Source organism: Odontesthes bonariensis, chromosome 1 (assembly GCF_027942865.1).
Source record: "Odontesthes bonariensis isolate fOdoBon6 chromosome 1, fOdoBon6.hap1, whole genome shotgun sequence".
Lineage (NCBI taxonomy): Eukaryota > Metazoa > Chordata > Actinopteri > Atheriniformes > Atherinopsidae > Odontesthes > Odontesthes bonariensis.
Window position 1 is genome coordinate 30,589,340 of NC_134506.1, and position 19,293 is coordinate 30,608,632.

The 19,293-nt window shown below is 43.5% G+C and overlaps 1 protein-coding gene across 5 annotated transcripts in view; it reads left to right on the forward strand.

The window, feature by feature from the left end:
• The first annotated feature begins 1,491 nt into the window (after positions 1 to 1,491).
• shf (Src homology 2 domain containing F) overlaps positions 1,492 to 19,293 on the forward strand; it is a 90,814-nt gene continuing 73,012 nt past the window's right edge. For all 5 annotated transcript variants that reach the window (XM_075464097.1, XM_075464123.1, XM_075464106.1 and 2 more), the window contains exons 1-2: positions 1,492 to 2,242; positions 16,054 to 16,186. In XM_075464097.1, the coding sequence (XP_075320212.1) occupies positions 1,805 to 2,242; positions 16,054 to 16,186 (571 nt within the window). In that variant the 5' untranslated portion in view covers positions 1,492 to 1,804. The remainder of the gene's footprint in view (positions 2,243 to 16,053; positions 16,187 to 19,293) is intronic.

Consider the following 19,293-nt stretch of genomic DNA (forward strand, 5'->3'; position numbering starts at 1 on the left):
AAACTGTTGAACGAAATCACAGTAAAGTAACAAAAGATCTGCAATGTAAGTCATGCTCGGTTACCTTAATAACACACCTGCTCCTGCCTACCGCAGATCTAATTTCTGCTGCATGAGACATATTTCCATCAAATCCTATTTAGGGAGAGATGTAGCGCTGAGGTTACACCTATGGTATGAGATCCCTGGAATATGACATGTACTATTTAAAATCAAACAAACTTAAAGGTTTGCACTCTTTGTTTGTGAGACTGTATGTCCAGTCCCAGAAGTGGGAAAATAAAGATGACCTCTACAATAAGGCACACCAGAACCCATTCCCTTGTCTTTTAAAGCTTTTCAGTGCAAGCCACTAATCAGATTAATGCCCTGGATTTGGGATGAAATTATCCAGCTAAAGTTAAGAGTAATTACACTCATCAAGGTTCCCACGTATACCTAAATGCAGCACTTGCAGGATTTCAAGAGAGAAAATAATAGATTTTTTTTCCCTTTCTCCAGAGCATGGAATTGTCTTTCCCAGAGGCCTGTCAGGGTTAAACTCTGATCTGTGCACCGTGACTTGCTCAAGGCTGTGTCTGTGGTGATATTAAAAAGAAATATTGCTTCATAAAACCCTGCTGCGCTGCAGCCATGACTCCTGTTAATGCAGACTGCTGCTCCAGTAAGTCTCTGGGAGGGGAAATGGGATTCTGTCCTCTGATTGCAAAGGCAATTAAGTGTTAAGCATGTGAACCCGCAATCATATCCACCAAAGAAATTGAAAGACACCTTGGAGAGCAATGTTTACTCATGCTGCTGCTTTGAACAATTTTACCTTCTCTACTCATGGATATGCGTAATGGACTTAACAAGGACAATACCCAGTGCTGAGACAGACTCCAGCATCCTCTCTGCTCATCATTTGCAATGCAATTTGCAATTTAAACACTCTGCAGTTGCCATCTGGGCATGAGGGCACTGAGAATGGGGAGAGGACACCTTACCCTTGAATCCTGTTGATGCCACAGGACTCAGGGGTAAAGTGTAAAATTGGGCTTTTAAATACTGACTTTTATTACTTTTCAAAAGTCTAAATGTCAGGAAGTAAAATGTTGACAACACTTTGAAGAAAATATAAGACATAGTATAATTGCCCCACTTTTATTGTCATCTTAAAAGTAACTATAAAAACCGTGGTGTTGGTTACGGGTTCAGACAGCAGCGGGGCTTCAGGGACCAGCAAACCTTTCATATTCTGATATTCTGATGCAGCGCTTGACCCCTTGTAGCAGCTATGCTACACTATCATGCATAATGCTCAAAAAAGTCCGGGCGTGCAGCTGTGATTGTGTTTCCGTTCACAACACGGCGCACTCGTGAGACAAGTTTCAGAAGTCCGGTAGGTGGCAGTGAATGTTCTCAGGTATGGAGGGCAGGTTGTGGGGGGCGTGTGTTCCTCTTGCACAGGCTCTCCCATGTTGCGTAGTATGGAAACCTGACGTTGTTAGCAGCCGAGCAGTCAGAGCGACAGCAGCGCGCGCGTTCGAGTGCGTGTGTGTGTGTATGTGTGTGTGACAGTGACAGTGACAGTGAGTTGCGTCAGGGCAGAAAAGAAAGTGCCAGTGGCTGCTCTCCGCTGGCTCGCGCACTCCGCCTCGGACAGTCAGAGTCGCACGAGACTGGCGACACGCTCCTCCGACCCCGGTCTGCTGGTCGCGTGTGATCCGAGGTTTCCCACTTTTCACGACCGGACCCGGGCTGAGCTGACAGAAAAGGTGAAACTAAACTACATTCATTGACTTTTGAGCGATGAACTGGCAGAATGGCCAAGTGGTTCAAGGAGCACCTAGGATTCAAAACTACCAAAGCACCCCCTCCGGCGCCTCCGAAGCCGGACTACAGACACTGTCACACTGGTGTGCCCGGCGCGCCTGGCTTCCAGCAAACAAGCTCCGGGGCCACCTTTCCGAGTCCCGCTCAGCCGGACATCCTCGCTGCTTACAAACTACAAAAGGACCTAGACTTCGAAGACCCGTACACTCCAGGTGGAAATATTTCATTCGGCTCGAGCTTGAACACTATGGGGTCGCCGGATATCAAGTATGTGTCACCAAAGCACCGACTTATCAAGGTGGAAACAATCGAAAAGAGCAGCCCAGCTCCCGGTGGAGGTGTCACAGTCACTCAAACTGTAGCTGTAGCTGTAAGCAGCATTAAATCTCCTACTTCACCTCCCTCGGACCACGACAACAAGGAGAAGGTGGGTGAAGTTTGGTCCGAGCTTTAGCCGGTGGCGAGGTAACCTGTGGGGCAACAACTTTCTTCTCTCTCTTCTTCGTCTCAGTGTATTTAAGTAGATATGTTCACTTCGGTCTGTTTTGTTTTCCCTTCTCTAAATTCAATCACAGAATTACATGTGCTTCATTAAACGCATGCCCGTTCCTTTATTAGAATGAACTAGTAAAGAGTTGGCACTTGACCAACTCCTGAAATGAATGAATCGTTACAACTGGCAGAACTTGTTATCACGAACACACAACGGCAGCCCACACGAGTTGCGACATTGTCTGCTGTCTAATATCTAACCTGCACTACAGGGAGTGCTGTCTATGAGCGTTGTCCTGTATAACACAATTTATTACAAGAGCAATATACGCCCGTGATACTGAAAAAGAACGAGGAAAACTATGTCTCTTTTGCTAACTTTTTGAGAGTTAAAGTGCAGGCAAACCAAAACTGAACCTAAACAACATGATCTAAAGTTAACCACTGTGCCTCCAATGAAACTTGAATCTTATTCAATGAGACACATCCATTCAACATTAGTTCATTGCAGTGATCCCTGATGCCCTGAGGAGGAATTATTTATGAGTTCACGGCGGCTTCAATTTGATCCCCTCTTTTGCACAGTCCTGTGAGCCACCACAACCCTCGCACCTTAGCTTTTTAAAGGTGCCCAAAGCTAAAGTGGAGACAGACGAGCAGAAGGCGTGCAGGCCATGCCTCTGAGCACAATTGTCATATGGGATCATTCAGAGAAAGCTGAGATGTTGGGTGTCACTGGGCTTAAAGACGTGCTGTATGATGAGCGGGATCCAGCTGAAGAATGTTTTCATAGTTTGCATTTCTTGTTAGCAGAGAAGAAAGTATAGCCCTGCGAAAATGCACACTGTGCGCCCCCTCAGATCATGCCTCGGTCACGACTGTGTGCTGAAATTTCTGTGTTCCCCTCGGTTTCACCCTCCCGTTACTTCCTCCTTCACTTGGGTTTGCTTTTGCACCTGTCTTGTGACATGTGGCAACTTCACAGTTGGTTCTGGTTCAACACTTTTATAGATGTCCCACGCAGTCTTCAGCCTGGCACAAGGGTGTTGCATGAAGGAAGACGGATTTTCAATTTTCTTTCCTCTGTGCTTTGATGACAAAGTAAGTGATGCCAGCCATCGCAACGGAAATCGGCAAAAGAAGCTCACAAAATCATATTCTTTTATGATACTGCCACTATTTTCACCTGCAAAGCCAGACACCAAAAATGTCCAGTTGCCACGGCAGCTTCTCAAGCTGATTAAACAGACTGTAGCTGTCTTGTGTTAACTAGAAAATATTGAATTCTACTTAATATAGGGTTACAGTTGCCTCTGTATGTCTAATGTGTCTCTGTCATCACGTGCACACATGGGTTTAACAGATAGGTGGTTGATAGAACACTGCGAGTCAGATCCCTCACTCACAGAAATATGAAGAATGCTGTGGACGAGCTAAATCAGTGCAGACAGCTGGTGGGCGTTGGCAATATGTGGAGAGAAGGGTTTAAGAGTTTCATGTCAGGTGACGAAGGTTGGATGAAAATGGTGCTGCAGTGGAGGGGGGGGGGGTAGAGAGGTCGCACCAGTAATACCTCCGGACCCATATCGCCTTGCACACTTTGGCGGCAGATTTATTTTGTTTAAGAGTTAAATGTTTTCCCAACGTTAGTGTGTGGAGGTTGCGTTCAACCTCTTGCAGGGGTCAAAGTTTGTGGAGAAGCCGAGCATCTTTTTTTCTGACTCTGGCTGGCCGCGATGATTGTTTGTAAATCGTTGGATTTACAAAGCGGGACTCGTTGGATGAGGGTTTTAAAAGTGCTGCGAACAAAGTATCGCTCCCTTTTACAGGCACTTGTTTCAACCACCTCTGTGGGAGGATGCGTTGTTTGCAGTGTGCTACATACTCTCGCCTGTCAGGTTACTGGTTTGTGTTTAAAGGGTGAAAGTGGGGGTGGGGGTGGTCTTGTTCGGGGCTTGCCTCATGTTGAAACAGTTTTCATGCTACCTTTATCAGCCAGTGTGATCTTACACGTTTAAGTGATATGTGGGCAGCTTGGAGCACACACATCCTCGCATGGATGCACATCAGTGTGACAGTTGTTTTTTATTTTCTGTGACAGCACAGGCTGAACGCTGGCTGCCGAGTGACCAAGCAAAAGAGCATGCAAGTGTCTCGGCAGCACTGCTCGGTTACATTGATGTTTTAATTACTTGACTCATGAATGCTAATTATATCACTGCTCACCTAATGCCTGAAATGCCAATAGCAGCACCAAGTGAATTTTTCTCAGTCCATTTCAATTCAGCAGACTCGGACTCGTTGTTGCAATTCTGTTCCTATTTTGAGCCTGATGGAGGCTAAGAAGCATTATTCATAGTTTACAAGATATTGGGATGTGTGTTGTCTTTAATGATGCCAAGCCCTTCATGGTAGAGTTAGCTGAGTGAGATGATCAATTATCATACTGCCTACAAACTAATTAAAGGCCTCATCTCCCAGCTCATCGCTCTACTCAGCACTGAACTAACTTCTCTCAAGGACGCCGAAAGTGATGACGGGCTCCGCTCGAAAATGTGTAAACAAAAGCAGTTGTGCGAAGCTGACTGACGGGCTGCAACGTCCTCGTGAAGCACCGCCTGTAATCATCAGTGTCTGTTTGTGCACCTGGGAAACTGCTGTTTGGCTCCCTTCAGGGCTCGGGGTCTTTTTTGATTCAGTTATGACTCGAGCCTGCTTGTACATCTATCTGCTGGATCCCGTCCCCAGACGTTTGTTCCGCAGCCAACACAGGCACCTGGATCCACAGATTTGGTTTGTGCTGATTTTCCTTCCGTGCACCTTTTCACAAGATCTGACTCAACATTTCAATCGATTTGGAAGAATTGTGGTCTCCCCCTCGGGAATATTGCCTTTTTCTTTTGATCCCGTATGGATCCGACTCCCAGATCACAGCATATCAGAGTAGGCCTATATCTACAAAAAAATGAGTCCACAGAGTTTAGGAAAATTTGGCAGAAAAATTAAGTCTGATGTCAAGCAAAAATGGATTAGGATTAGGTGCAGGATCATTACTCCTGGACTGTGGGTCCCGGGAGCAAAGCGAAGCAACGCTATTACAGAGGAGAACATCTGTGGTTACATTCGTGAAGATATTTCCGCTCAGCGTTCTTAGTATTCCTAATGAAACCCAACCAGCTGCCATGTCAATATCAATATAAACATGGTATTTCTAAAGAGAAGAGCTGCGACGGGCCAGGTGTGATCTGTTAAATCTCATCAACATTTCTCAGAAGTGGAGTATGCACAACTCTCCAGTGACAGTTTTTTTTTAACTCAATCCCTGCACGCGCATTGAAATAACAATCATCTTTTTTAATCATGTGTAGCTTTCTGTTTCTGAGAAGAGACGAAGCATCGCATTTACAAATAGAAAAAAGAAAACCAGTCCATAAAGCTTCTATCAGAACAACCTTTTTAACTTCTTTCCTGTTTAGTAATAAAATACTTTTCAGCCTGGTTGGATTTGTAGTGGGCAGACTGAGCTTGAAATGGTGCACTGCCACATCAGCAGAAGCTCACCAGCAGGTGCACCACCCTCGGACTTGCATTCCCCCAGTGTAGACTGCACCGCCTTCTCTGCGTGGCTAAGTTTTGCTCACTTCCCGTCGCCCTGAACCGTCGGTGGAGTTTTATGAACGCATTCCACCGGCCATTCACACTCTCATCTCTGTCAGTGATGGGAGAAAGGTCAGGCGCAAACGTCAATATCACCTGGGTCCGTGAGTGCTTTTCTTCGGGGAGCCAGAAAATAGATGAAAACATCCGAGTCCAACATGCTTTGTTATAGCAGCCTCTTTGTAACGGACTCTTTGATAAGAGGCCAGATTATGGCCTTGTTTCTCCTCTCTTTCACAAACTCAAATGTTTTGGAAATCTTTTTTTTGGCAACAGTTGTACCTTTTTTGAATTTTTATGTAGGCAAAGCCGATTAGATTAGTTTAGATCAGATGATTCCAGACTTGGAATAGTTTGTTCTCTAACATAAACATAAAGCAAGGCTTTTAGGAACATTTTCCGCTGCTGTGACAGTTTTTAGTGCGCAGGTTGAAATAATCAACAGATTGGTGTGAAAGCTGTGTTGAGCTGTGTGTGTAGGATCTTGCAGCTGTTGTTTTTGATAATCAGTCCAGGGAACATTGAGACTAACATCTTCAAGTAACACAATAATTATTTTCATAATTAATATAAACAGTGCAGAGTTACTGAATCGCTACACTGCTGTTTGTAGGACCTGAACCATTTCCTGAACCGTTTGACGCGTCTGAATCGCATAAACATCCGGATGAGTTTTCATTCCAAGCATATTTTTCATATTCAGATTGTTTCCTGCTCTTAACTGTCAATGACAAAAGAATATTGGCGTGCATTCCTGAACAAAACAAAAGATCCTGGAAGGGCATTTTGAGAGGAAGGAAGAGGAATAAAGCCGGACCTCATGCCCCTGTAAGCCGCGCCTCCGCCGGAGCAGTATGAAGTCATGTTGTAGTGGAAGATGCGCTGGAAGCTATCATGTAATGGGTGTTCAGCAGAGCTTAGAAAGGTTTGGCTTTTCAACACAATATCATTTTGGTGGATCCACAAATCCTATTACATTAACATCTCGGCACTGTAATCCAGCATAAATGAGTGTAATAACCAGCCATGGTTAAGTTTTATGTACTACCATCCACCACATGTGAAGGAAAGTTATAGGTCTGGGAAACGGTGGCCTTTCGCCATTGTTTGCTTATTTTCTTTCCTCCCTCCATCTGGGAGCCGTCTTTCCAGTTTAAAGAGTCCCGATGGAGTCTGCTGGTGTTTGTGTTGCTCGATTTGCTTTTTCTAACTTTGCGCCGGAACATCGGTCACATGATTCCACCAGGTCACAATCAGCCTGCAGACTGGTGCTGCAGCTCTGGCCGTTTGGGAGTTGTAGACACATGGCTCTGTTTTGTTTAATGACAGTGTGTGCAGCCGAGTGTAGAGTGAGGGAGTCCTCGTCTGCAGACAGATCGTCTGACACAGATTAAAAGGAAACAAATAAGTTTGCCAGCCATCTGAGAAAATCGGCACCAGTCAGTGGCTCTCTGAACCATTTTGGCAAAATCAATTGCTCAAGTCTCGCCGAGTGAAAACGTTGTGTATTTGAGCTGTTATTAAAAAGTCATGTTTTGTCAATATTCAATGCAGATATGTTGATTGGCCGTTTTATCACCTGCACAAATGCAGGCTGTTTTTTTTTTTTTTTTTTTTTTCTTTTCTTTTGCGACTTCCGTGTTACAGACAGAGCTGCCCTGTGATCTGAGTGCCCACCGGGAGGCTGAACACCTCTGTTAGTTCTTACTTGGATTCCAGAGTCTCAATTCATGCGCTCTGTGAATGAGAACTGATTCAAGTTAATAATTTCTAGTCTGTAGCAAGGTTAGATTTTTCCTTTTAAGATTTTATTTTATTTTTAGCTATTTTAAAGATAGTAACATAGGGTGGGAATGCAAACCATTATCTACCGTTGTTTGGTGTAAAATAAAGAATGGCTTGGTTGCTCCAGGATTAAGGAAGTGCTCCCTTCCTGACAGGAAGTGTTTACAACTTGGTGACATTCCCTTTTTTCTTTTTTCTTTTTTTTTTTAACTTGACAAGTCTGCACTTGCCCCTCTGTGTGGGCTGGGTATTCTGGCTGCTGCTTGCTTGCTAAGATATAACCAAGGTTAATGCTCCTGGCTGTCTCGACTTGAGCAATCTGGATGTTGGAAATGGTGAAAAATAGCGATGGCACATGGCCTGTGCGTGCTCCGCTGAGGGCCGTTTGTGGAAGTACAATGTCACTTGTCCCTCACCCAGTATGATGTAGCTCCACTCGCCTTTTGCTATCATGCAAAAGGCGAGTGGAGAGCGGAGAGGTGGGAAGCCACGTAGCAATGGCAGCGGTGTGGGGCTCCACCCTGCTCTTGCTCTATTGTCAGCGTAGGTGACGTGTTGAGACCTCAGTGCATCCTCACCACAGAGGTTATCTGAGGCCGCCGAGCTCCCGGCCTCAATCAACACGTCCTCACATAGCATCGCCAAACCTCGAGCTTTGTTTACGGACAGACTGCGGCTTGTTTTCCTCCCTGCTCTGTGAATAACTCTGTCAGAATCAAAGCTTCGCTCCCAGTGGATCTCACCACATTGTTTCATGAAGCCCTACTTTCCTAATCGTGTCAATTTTTATCTTATGGAATCCACGATTAGCAGCTGTGTTGTTTGCGGTTGTTCATTGTTGTAGAGGCGTCGGATGGGAAGGAATTGCATGTCCAAATTATATGTCAGCATACTTGTGTGTGCAGTGGGAGAACAGTTGACGATTCCTCTTTTCAGCCTACTGCCAGATTCCCAAGTTTTTCCAAACTAATTCTGACCAAAGACTTGGTGTGTGTGTGTGTGTGTGTGTGTGTGTGTGTGTGTGTGTGTGTGTGTGTGTGTGGGGGGGGGGGGTGTACAAGTCATATTGAGGACAAATTGCTTGTACACACGTGCGGAGGATTATCATATTTTATAAAATTCCAACATTTCGCCGTGGTACCTGAATTATTCTCAACTCTTGAGCCGCACCACTTCCTGTATGTAGCAGAAACACTGCCAATAAATCTATCACACAGGCATGGGGACGGAGAAAGGAAATTGGATTTTGCCAAGCGTGTCGTCAAGTACTTAATCTCGAATATCTGTCGCGTATTAAGAGCACCTTCATAGGGTGCAACCCACAGGCTCCTCTTCTCTCTCCACTGGAGGTCTTAAGTGGCTGTGTGGATTGTGTTTCAATGAAAAGGGGGTCCTACGGGACAAGCTGAGGGGCTTTTTGTGCTTCACTGCTTTGGGTGCGAACAAAAGATGCATTCATTTCATCAGGAGACACGAGCAGGCAGAAGAGGAATTTATTGAGGACTGAGGGTGCACGTTTAGCTGTTCAAACGTGTGAAAGCCAGAGCATTACACTCAGGATATTTCGTAAGGAGCGGATGAGCGGGGGGTAAAGCTCGGTTTAGGGAGTCTGTTGATGCAGTCAGTGATACGGAGAGTAAATCTTCTGACTTTATGGTCGGATAAAGGTCACATTTCCATTTTTTTTTGACTGTTTTAAAAGACCCAAAATGTCTGTCTTCTATTGTCTTTTCGGCTAAACAATTTTCCCCAGAAGATTCTGACCACGAGGGAAAATTCAGTGTGTCAGTATCCAGAATTCCCCGCTGTTATTTGGTTTAAAGCTGTTGATCAAATCAGGCTCTTGTGACAAAATCAAATTTTGTTTTTGCATGACCGGCACTTTCAAACTAATGAACACTTAGAGGGCGACTTGATATTATTGAGTTATTTTTTTTTTCCTGTTGGTGTACTGTTGAGTCTAACCAAAGTTACAGCGAGGGTTCTGTTGGCAAAGCCAGAAGCATTCTGGGACAGTCAACTCTTATCAGCTTTGAATATGCTTTTGACAAAATGATAACGTCCAGCACAACAAAGATGGCACTCAAGAAATCATTTATTTGGATTTCTCTAGTGATACCAGAGAGATAAGAGAAGTTTGAGATATTCTATTTATGAACACAGTCTATACATAGAATCCAGCTCATGGAGGGTAGGGACACAGTGGTGGAATTAAACATTCCTGAAAACAAGATGTTGTTTTGATTTGTAGCGAAGATAGTCAGAAAAAAAGATATTATGCAATCTGCAGCTGCATCTCACATTAAAGGGATTTCCTTCGAATATAGAGCGACAGCTGCAGTGACGGCAATGAAAAATGACAAAGGGGACCTATTTTTAAATTCCATAAGGTCTCGTCTTTTTTTTAAGCTCACAGTTGAGTTTCTTGATGCTCTTTGGGATTGCTTGCAAGCTCATGACTGTTAACCTGGGCAGAGTTGGTATCTCTAGAAAGTTTGATTTGAGCTCTGCACTGACGAAGGACTTGTCAAAACCCATGTCGGCAATTAACACACTCATACCTTTGCATTTGCACGTGTGGAAAGCATACGTAAACTATGACTAACAACATACTGAACTAAATGTTCCATAAAAGCTGTTTGATGCACGGTAATCATACTCCCACTGGTGAAATGTGGAGTTATCCAGGTGTACGCATACGCCTTACGTACCCTTTCTTTTTCATTCAGCTATTTCACGCCCTGCTGATTTTTGTGCTGAATTGTGGGCGCGTGGCATCGGTGTTGCCGTTTCCGCATCTGGAAGCATTTTTTTTTTCGTGCTAGCGGTGATCAACAGCAGCCCTAGAATGCTCACACCAAAAGAACAAGCTTAACCCTTGGGGTGTGCGAGCTCCTCTCCACATGGACGAGAGTGCAGAGATCAGAAGATCCAACATTTTAATGTGGTCGAAATCTTAAAGGGAAACGGGCATGCGATGCATAAAAACACACCCACGGTGCAGATGTCAGAGGGATACATGTGCAAAGCTGATGGTATTACACATTGATGTGTGAAAAGTAATACTCCGTCTTATCCAAAGTATATACAGCTGAGTACTACTGTATCTTGTGCAGAGAGAGAGTAATAATCCAGTTGGTAGAGTCGATTGTAATATAAAATGATGACAGAAGGTATTCCTTCTTACGTCTTTTTTTTCCAGCTGTATCAGATTGTGCGTGTACCAAAGATGTGGATGATGTTTGGCCTCTTTTTTTTTTTTTTTTTTTCATGTTCAGTGTGCTTACTGACACTCAATTGCTGCTCTCGAGTGATTCTCCAGTTAGACGAAAAGAAAAGCAAATGAGAACACCTGGAAAAAAAAAAAAAGCAGAATCTTTGTTTATCCCTCGTGAAGTGGTCTGCGTTGGTGCGTGGACTGCAGCAGCTCGTGACTGATTGCAAAACAGCGCCTTTTATAGCAAATGTATTAATTTGATTAGGTACCTCTTCAGACTCCTAAGTAGGCCTTTAAAGGAGGCACATCACTCTTCAAAGCTCCCAGAGAGGCAGAACGCTCGAGCTGCGACTGTGCTTCTCTAGAAACGTTTCAATAAAGTTTCATTAATGTCAGGGCTGTGTATGGTGGGAAATGCACTCCTGCACTGTCTCTGCTTAAGAGGAGAAGCCAGTTTTCCATCTGCCTAATCTGTGTGGGAGATGTAGAAGCCGCCTCAGTCCTTACAAGGGGGGCCCTCGATGAATTGTAACCAGATTTGTGCTTGCTTCTTAGAAACATTGAAAGTATCTTATTGGACAAAACTGTATTATATCAACAAAGAAGCTGTGATCTTTGTGCCTTCAGGGAGTGCTCTTTGCCAGCATGTTATTCTTGAAAATGGCAAAGTTGTTAGGATGGCTGCACATACTGTATTCATCCCTCTGTTTGCAGACAAAGAGAAAGTAGATGAACCGTCTGCAGCACACTGCAGCGAGGCACAGCTTACTGCATTTGGTTTTACATGAACATCGGACCATTTTTTCCCCCCCATCCCACTCAACAGGAGTAAACATACTTTCCACAACTGTCTCCTGTTAAAAGCTGAAAAAGAATAGCATCTCCTTCTCCATTGTCATCGCTCCCCTCCCTTCCTATCTCCTCTGCCACGACTGTCTTTCCTCACAATAGAGGCATGTTTTCTTTATTGTCGCACTAAAGAACAAAGGAGCAATAGCAGCAAAAAAAAAAAAAGAAAGAAAAAAGAAAAAGCAAAAGCCTTTTGAAATGCCGTAATGCAATTGAGCTGCTAAGCACTGAGTTGTATTAGGTTATCAGTGGCTGAAATCCCTTGTGGCGTGAGACATAAATCACACACGTCAGTCCTTTTTCTTTGGGTTTTTTTCTTTTCCCTCCTCCCTCTTTCGACAGCCTGCTGACTTTTTCTGGCAGTCTCAGAGGCCCTTCAACCTTGATGCATTCAGTCCATCCTGCACCAGCCGTGACACAGTTATCATAGTTCTGACTGCATTCATCTATCAGGTGTGATGCTTAACTTAGTTTTCTTTGTCTTTTTAGATGCTTTGTGGTGTTAATTTGGTGGCTTCGAAGTAAAATCATCAGACTGCTCTTTAATTCATTTGCTCCTTATCGATTGCTGTTGTTAAATGACCATTCTGGACTTGTTACTCTAAAGGCAGCAGCCTGTTTTCTATTCAACACTGCTGAAAGTCCATCCAACGGCTCAAATTTCACCGAATACAATTTCTGAAAATTGTATTCTTTTGTCCACGATTATCTGATGAGCTAGCTGAGTGCGGGCGGAGAATTGAAGCCGGTATTTTCTCACTTCTAATGGAGGACCTGGGCTGAATCATGGTGTAATCCCAGAAGCTCTAGTCTCATTGAACATTGTGCCAAAGTGGCGGGTGCCCCCGCTATAGTCTCCCTCCTTTGCTAATGTTCCCACTTATTTGAGGTCAGCCTCATCGCCTGACAGCCGCAGTGCTATGTCGCCATCCCTTTTGTGAGATGCCAGAGCTGAGGCAGGTATAAGTCATACCTAACCAGCCAGGATCTGAGCTGAGGAATCAAAGAAAAAGGGAAAAGGCCTTTGCCCATCAGGTGGCTTTGTGAGATTCATATGGACTTGCACAGCAGCTTAGCAAATGTCTGATAGATGGAGGCAAGTGCTGACGTGGGGATTTTACTGTCATGACAAGTGTGGCTTGGCTGCAGTTCTGACACACCCTGGCACGCCACAAGGCAGATGGCGATGCCTCCGTTCTCTAGCCCCCCTTTCCTCCCCACCCCGTACTTCTTCTGCTGTCGAGCTGCCATTAGTGCAGTGGAACACTTTAGAACTATTAACCAGCCTCCTCCCTAACATGAGCTAATGTGCAGGCGCTGGATGATGGCACCGTACAAAGATCTTAATCTTAATTGTTGATCGTTAAATCCCAGGGTTTAAAAAAAATTGTTTTGCATGCTTACAGTTGACAAAAGGTATGAGTGTGAAACCAGACGGGGGTGATGTCATTTTGTAATCTAGTTCATCACCTTTTCAAAGAGATCTTTTGTTACACATGTGCTTCGACGACACAAAAATAAAAGTGAATTGGCAAGAGACGGCCTTATTTTACGTCGACTCAGAACTTTTGGTTTCATTCTTGTTCGACAGTCGGCAGACAGGAAATACGTTGGTGATCAACTTAGGTTTGCCTTTGATTCAAAAAGAAAAATTGAGTTGCTGACTAAAATAAGAACATAAGCCAGGTGCTGAGGAGAGTTTTTCCTGCCCAGCTCTCAGCTAGATATACCGACGTGCGTGTAAAATGTAAATTGTTAAGACATGTCCTTGTAACCTTTTTTTAAGAACAGATGAAAGGGCCGAAAAACACGGTGATTGCTTTGCAAACAGCTGCAGATGTATTCCCTCTGTAAGACCGAAATAAATCTCGATTGTAGCTTAAGAGCAGAAAGTTTTGAGTTTTGAGTTATTTTCATTTGTATTACAAGTATTGCTTCAGCATTTCTAGAGGGAGGACTGTTTCAGCTGCTCCTTTAGACTTTGGTTTAGCCTAATGTTGGTTGTTTAGTAGGGTTTAAGGACGCATAGGGGACGATGACGGTGAGAACCTATTAGATAACCGGCCTAAGCTACTAACAAGAAAAAGTATAGTGTTTTAAAGTCAAATTTAAGAGTTAAATTAGCTCTTTTTGTCTAACACTATTAGAAGTATGTGGCCACATACCGGCCTTGATTTTTTTCCTACATTATGTCAACAGGAAAGACTAATGGATGATGTCATGCATTTGGACTGGCTCCACAAACAGCTCAGTAAGTTATTGCCATTATTTCCTGAAGCATGCCCAAACATCCTTTGCCCTGTGATAGAGGTGCAGTAAGGTCACCATCACTGTGGGCAAATATGCAACGTAATCTACCGCTGTGATCTGAAGGAGGGGAAAATCTGCTAAAGTTTCCTTAAGACCAGCACATGGGTGCTTGATGTACTAGCTGTGAAAGATTGACTTTGTCCATGTGCTTCTTCTTAAAAAAAATAATCTTAAACTAGACAGAGCTTAAAAGGATGCAAGATACAGCATGTGAAGTGTTATCCCATTTGTGGATTTTGGTCTTAAACCTTGAGTTACTCTGCTGCAGGATGTGGACCACAGTCAGATGGCCACTGGCCTTCATCTCTCCCATTTAAAGGATTCATATGTTTGTTTGTTTTTTAGTAAGGGTTACTTATCCTTAGGTTTGGGCTGTGTTCGCAGTAACTGTATCTGAGCTGGGTTTGTTATACGGTATGATTATCTATGGCCGAGTTTCTATACACGGACGTGCAAGATGTTAATGACGGTGTGGCAGGGATGCGTAATTCCTTGCAATCCTTCAAGGATGTCTCTTATCAGAATGACTGAATTTGAATCAAACTTGTGAGTAAAATATGTATATTTCATGGAGCACAAAAACAAACCAGAGAACTGTTTGTATTGCCTTTTTCTCCCTGCTTGAATTCACAGAAGCAAAACATTCAAGGAACCCATAATTATGCCGTTGCAGGAACAAAAAAAAGAAGTTATTTTCTCCCAAACAGATGGAGAGGGAATACTAGAGAGGGCAGATTTAACACACAGTTGCTGCTATGAACACATTCACGGTACCAACTTCCTCTGTTATTATTGCTTAATCCATGTATAGTGGGGATGATCTGTGCAGGAATATACCTGCCAGGACTACTTTGTCACTAAGCGGCTTACAAATTATCCCCGGTGAACTTTCTGGCATTTAATTCTTGGAAACTTTTCAAAATGCGGATTCTTAAAAATTCATTACTGTGTTAAATTACACTTGACCTCGATCGGTACTGTAAAAATGCTGGTACTTTCCAATTGGGAGGTGTATCTGTACGGTTTACTTGCTTCCCTGAGGCTTATCTGGTTTGTGTGTGTGTGTGTGTGTGTGTGTGTGTGTGTGTGTGTGTGCATGGGACACTCATGGGTGGCCCACATGTGGAGTTTGCCTCAGAGGAGTGTGCTCTTTCCGTGGCATAACGGACAGCGGTTGTTCTTAGGGAATCTGGCTTGGTAGAGGCACAGGACGGTGAACATGAGGCTCAGTCCACCCCCAGTCCTCCCCACCCAACCCCATCCAACAGATGAGTGATGAGCTTGTTTATAATGAAACCAAATCCCTTCCTGTTACGCATGAGTCATCGGGTGTAGTGCCAGTCATTTACATTGTCACATACTTGCTACCCCCTCCCAAAAAAAAAAAAAAAAAAAGACACCATAGCTTAGGACTTGCTGCTCCCTAAAGGTTTGAGCTGTATTTCTTGGTCTTAGGATCTCCACCTAATTGCCATCTACTGCACAAAATACTCAGCAATAGAGCAAGACTGCAATTAGCCGTGGCTCGCTGCGAGCTTGGCATAAATCTGCCAAATTGTTTCTCTTAAGAAAGTTGAGCAGTTGTGGTCTTCTGTCCTCTACTTTTGAAATGTAGGCCTGTCACTAGGCTATCATATAATTAGGCAGACCAGCAGCAGCAGAGAGTGTGCTGTGAGGCTAAAAAGCTGAGGCATTGTGGTGGTGTGCCGAGGCATACAGAGGTGGGTTGTTATTTATGTGTTCCTCCCTTTATCCGGTGGCTTGCCTCGGTGGATATCGCTTGGTCCTGTCCCGGGCCACAGCACTATCTGCCATTGCATCTCTCCGGATGCTTCACCCATGTTGTGGTGTTCCATCAGAGCAGCAAAAGCTGTTTCTCTTAGCCCCCTTACTTAATCTCGCCTTTTCTCTTGTTTTTCCCCCTGCAGCTGATTATCCTTGAAGACTATGCTGACCCTTTCGATGCTGAGCAGGCTGGAGGCACTCAGACCACCACGGAAAAAGTGACGACAGAGAACGATGGCTACATGGAGCCATATGAGGCCCAGAAGATGATGGCAGGTATAGATCAAATACCCTTATTGACCTCTGCAGTGCTCAGTCGCCTAACCTGTAGTCGCCTAACTAGCCCTTGCGACCTTCACAAGTTAAGTGACATGTAATAATTTTTTGTCTTTCCTATGACTTCTAATTGTATTTCTTAGTGGAGGGCTCATTGATATTCAGTGTGGTTGGCCATATGAATTAATGCATAGGCTTAGATGGCCTGATGCCGTTTTACACGACAGGTGCAGCAGTGCAGAAATGAGCTGTGTGCCACAAAAGATGTCAGGACACTCTATAAAGCAGGGCCTTTGCCCCAAATATCATAGAAACCTTCAGCTGATTCAGTGTGTCTTGGACCAGTGCATGAGGACACATCCACTTGCTAAGATTTCCAGGAAGTTTTTTTTTTTTTTTTTTTTTCTGAGACAACAATAGGTTTGTGCTAACATAAGAATTTAGCCAAACCACATTCCCCACACAGCCTTTGACAAAGCATCCATTCTATGGCTGAGCACAGAAATGATAAAGTACAAGAATATTCAGAAAGAAAAGAGAAATGATGAACCAAAACCCGTGGCACATTTTTTCCATCTTCGGACATTTTACTACTATTTCCTGTCTTTTATTAATTCAATATTTAATTTGCCTATGAATGTCAAACCATAGCTTGATATTTCTGAAGTTGGGAATTACAAGATTTCAAATAAATGGAAGCTTTGCTTTTTACTGACCGAGTCACATTCTATGCTGGCACTGTTTACCACAACATTGCTCCCAGACATCTTATGAACGCTTCCGTCTCTCCTCAACATTTTTTTATTTTTTTTAATGGGCCTCCAGACAATCTCCTGTTTTCATCTGTGTCACTGGTTTGACCTCTGGCCCAGTCGCTGCCTCAGCTGAGTGCAAAAACTCAAGATTCATCGCTTCTCTTAGAATAAGGACGCTCTAAAGCAAAAAGAGGATTCAACAAGGCTTTTGTGATATCGCTTGAATTTTAGCTTCCCCCGGGTCATATTATTGCTTCATCATTTTAACATAGCTCTGTGTTTAGCTACATCGATGAGCCACTATTCTGGCAGCAGTTTTTTTTTGCTTCATCCGATGAAGCCATGTGTTTGTTTTTGTGGATCTTCCTGTCTTAGAAACTAGAAATGGCCTTTTTAATCGAGTTGTTAGTGGATTTATACTTTGCTATTGTCTTACCACGACCGTATTACCCGACAAAGACCGTAAGGTTCTTTGAGCTTTGAATAAGACCTGTCATTTGAACATTCAGGCACTTTTTAGTCAAGGACAATGAAAGCAGTTTATCATCCTCACCTACAATCACATTACAGAAAATGCCCACAGAGCATTGACACAGAAGTGTGAAACTCATGATCAGTTGTTGGAATTAATCTTAGCCTGATTGCTTTTTTTTTATATAGTATAATGCTTTGTTGAAAACTTTCATATATGGTCCTGTATGACTGAACCCCATTGTTAGCATACTGCCAGTTCTCATGAAATGTACAGAAACACTGAGGACAGATGCCTTCCTCCAAGTTCACTCAGTTGCACTGATTCACACTTGGATGCCACCGAGTTTAGCGGCACCCATGCAGTTAGAGGGTTAAATCCCTTGCCCAAGGGTTTCTCTGGAATATAACGAGGGTCAGTGGCTTTCACTTTCTCCCACTTTGCAAGGACTGTTGCTTCCAACAATACATCAGCAAAACTGGCTGTGACTATAGAATAATTGCTGCTTCTCTCCCTCTGACAGCGTATCGGTCACTGTACAGCTCAGAATTTCATCCAGAAAGAAGGAGAGGAGCTGACTGCTGCACCGTAGCAGAAACAGGACCCTGCCTCGCTTAATTCCATGTCATTTTGTCACTATTCACAGAATTATAGCTCTTTCATACACAGATGGATGCAGATGGACACCCAACCTCAAACCTGCCAAGCGTACAGAAACCTTTCTATTCATAGCTGTGAAATTAATTTTTTAATAATTTGGTTACTATGAGGTACATTTCTAGCATATGTATAATAGCCGGTATATTTTCTGTCTAATTAATTCTCATATATGGAACTTTCAGGTTTCACAGAGTTTCCGGTTTCAACACGATATAAACTCATAAGTTGTTGTTGGGTTGAATCTCAGGCACAGACACGTGAACACACATTGTGGCTTTGCCTGTCATGTTCTTTTTCCTCGCAGCTCTTAACAGAGATTTGGCAGTGATCAGACCGTAGGCGCAGATCTGTAAAGCAACACTAAGTCCTTCCATTAGTATTTCCACAGACTTAAGACCTCTCCTAAACAGTCCAATTTGCACCGCCCAGAGACACTTTGGGAAATGGATCTTACAAAACATTATGGGAGGTACAGTGGTGGAAGTGAATGTGGTTGTGAGAATCTCTCTCAAATGGGTTTATAATGTTTATTTATTATTTGTTTATTTAGCTTTTAAGTCAAAATCTGTACTGTAACATCTTCAGACAAATTACTTACAGTATGCCAGAGGATTATCTCCTGTAAAGCCCTCCATTTTATGCGGGATAGGAAATGAAGTGAGGTCAATTAGTGGCCTTTGGAGATTAGCTCAACATTTTGTCCATTTATTGGTGTGGCTGAAAGTCAGTTGAAATCTAGTGAGCAACTATTTTACTTCCCAACTAAAACGTCCGGTTGCCGAGTTTGAACAATTTTGTGCTTTCTGACTCGAACATTATTGTGATCAGCAGGTGTCATGTCAGATTATCCCCACATGCTAATCTTTCATGACTTTACAGTCCACATAAGAGGAAATTAATTTCAAAGCGTACGGCTCAGTTTCAAGAATTCGAAAGCCAACGGACCGAAATGAGATACCTCGTGATTGCGTTCAAATTACCCATGGCGTCTTTAAAATGTTTCTTCTAAAATTGTGTAAAAAAATGGAGTTGTCTTTTTGAATATATAATTATAGTTCTTTGACTACACAACATTCACACCTTAACCACACAATCGACCACATAGAGGAAGGTGTGGCATGTAAGGCCGGAGGCATACAGTGCCTCAGCCATTTACATAACAGAATGAGTGTTCCCGCTGTTTTTGTGTGGACGTTTGTTGGGTCACACTACTAGGAAAA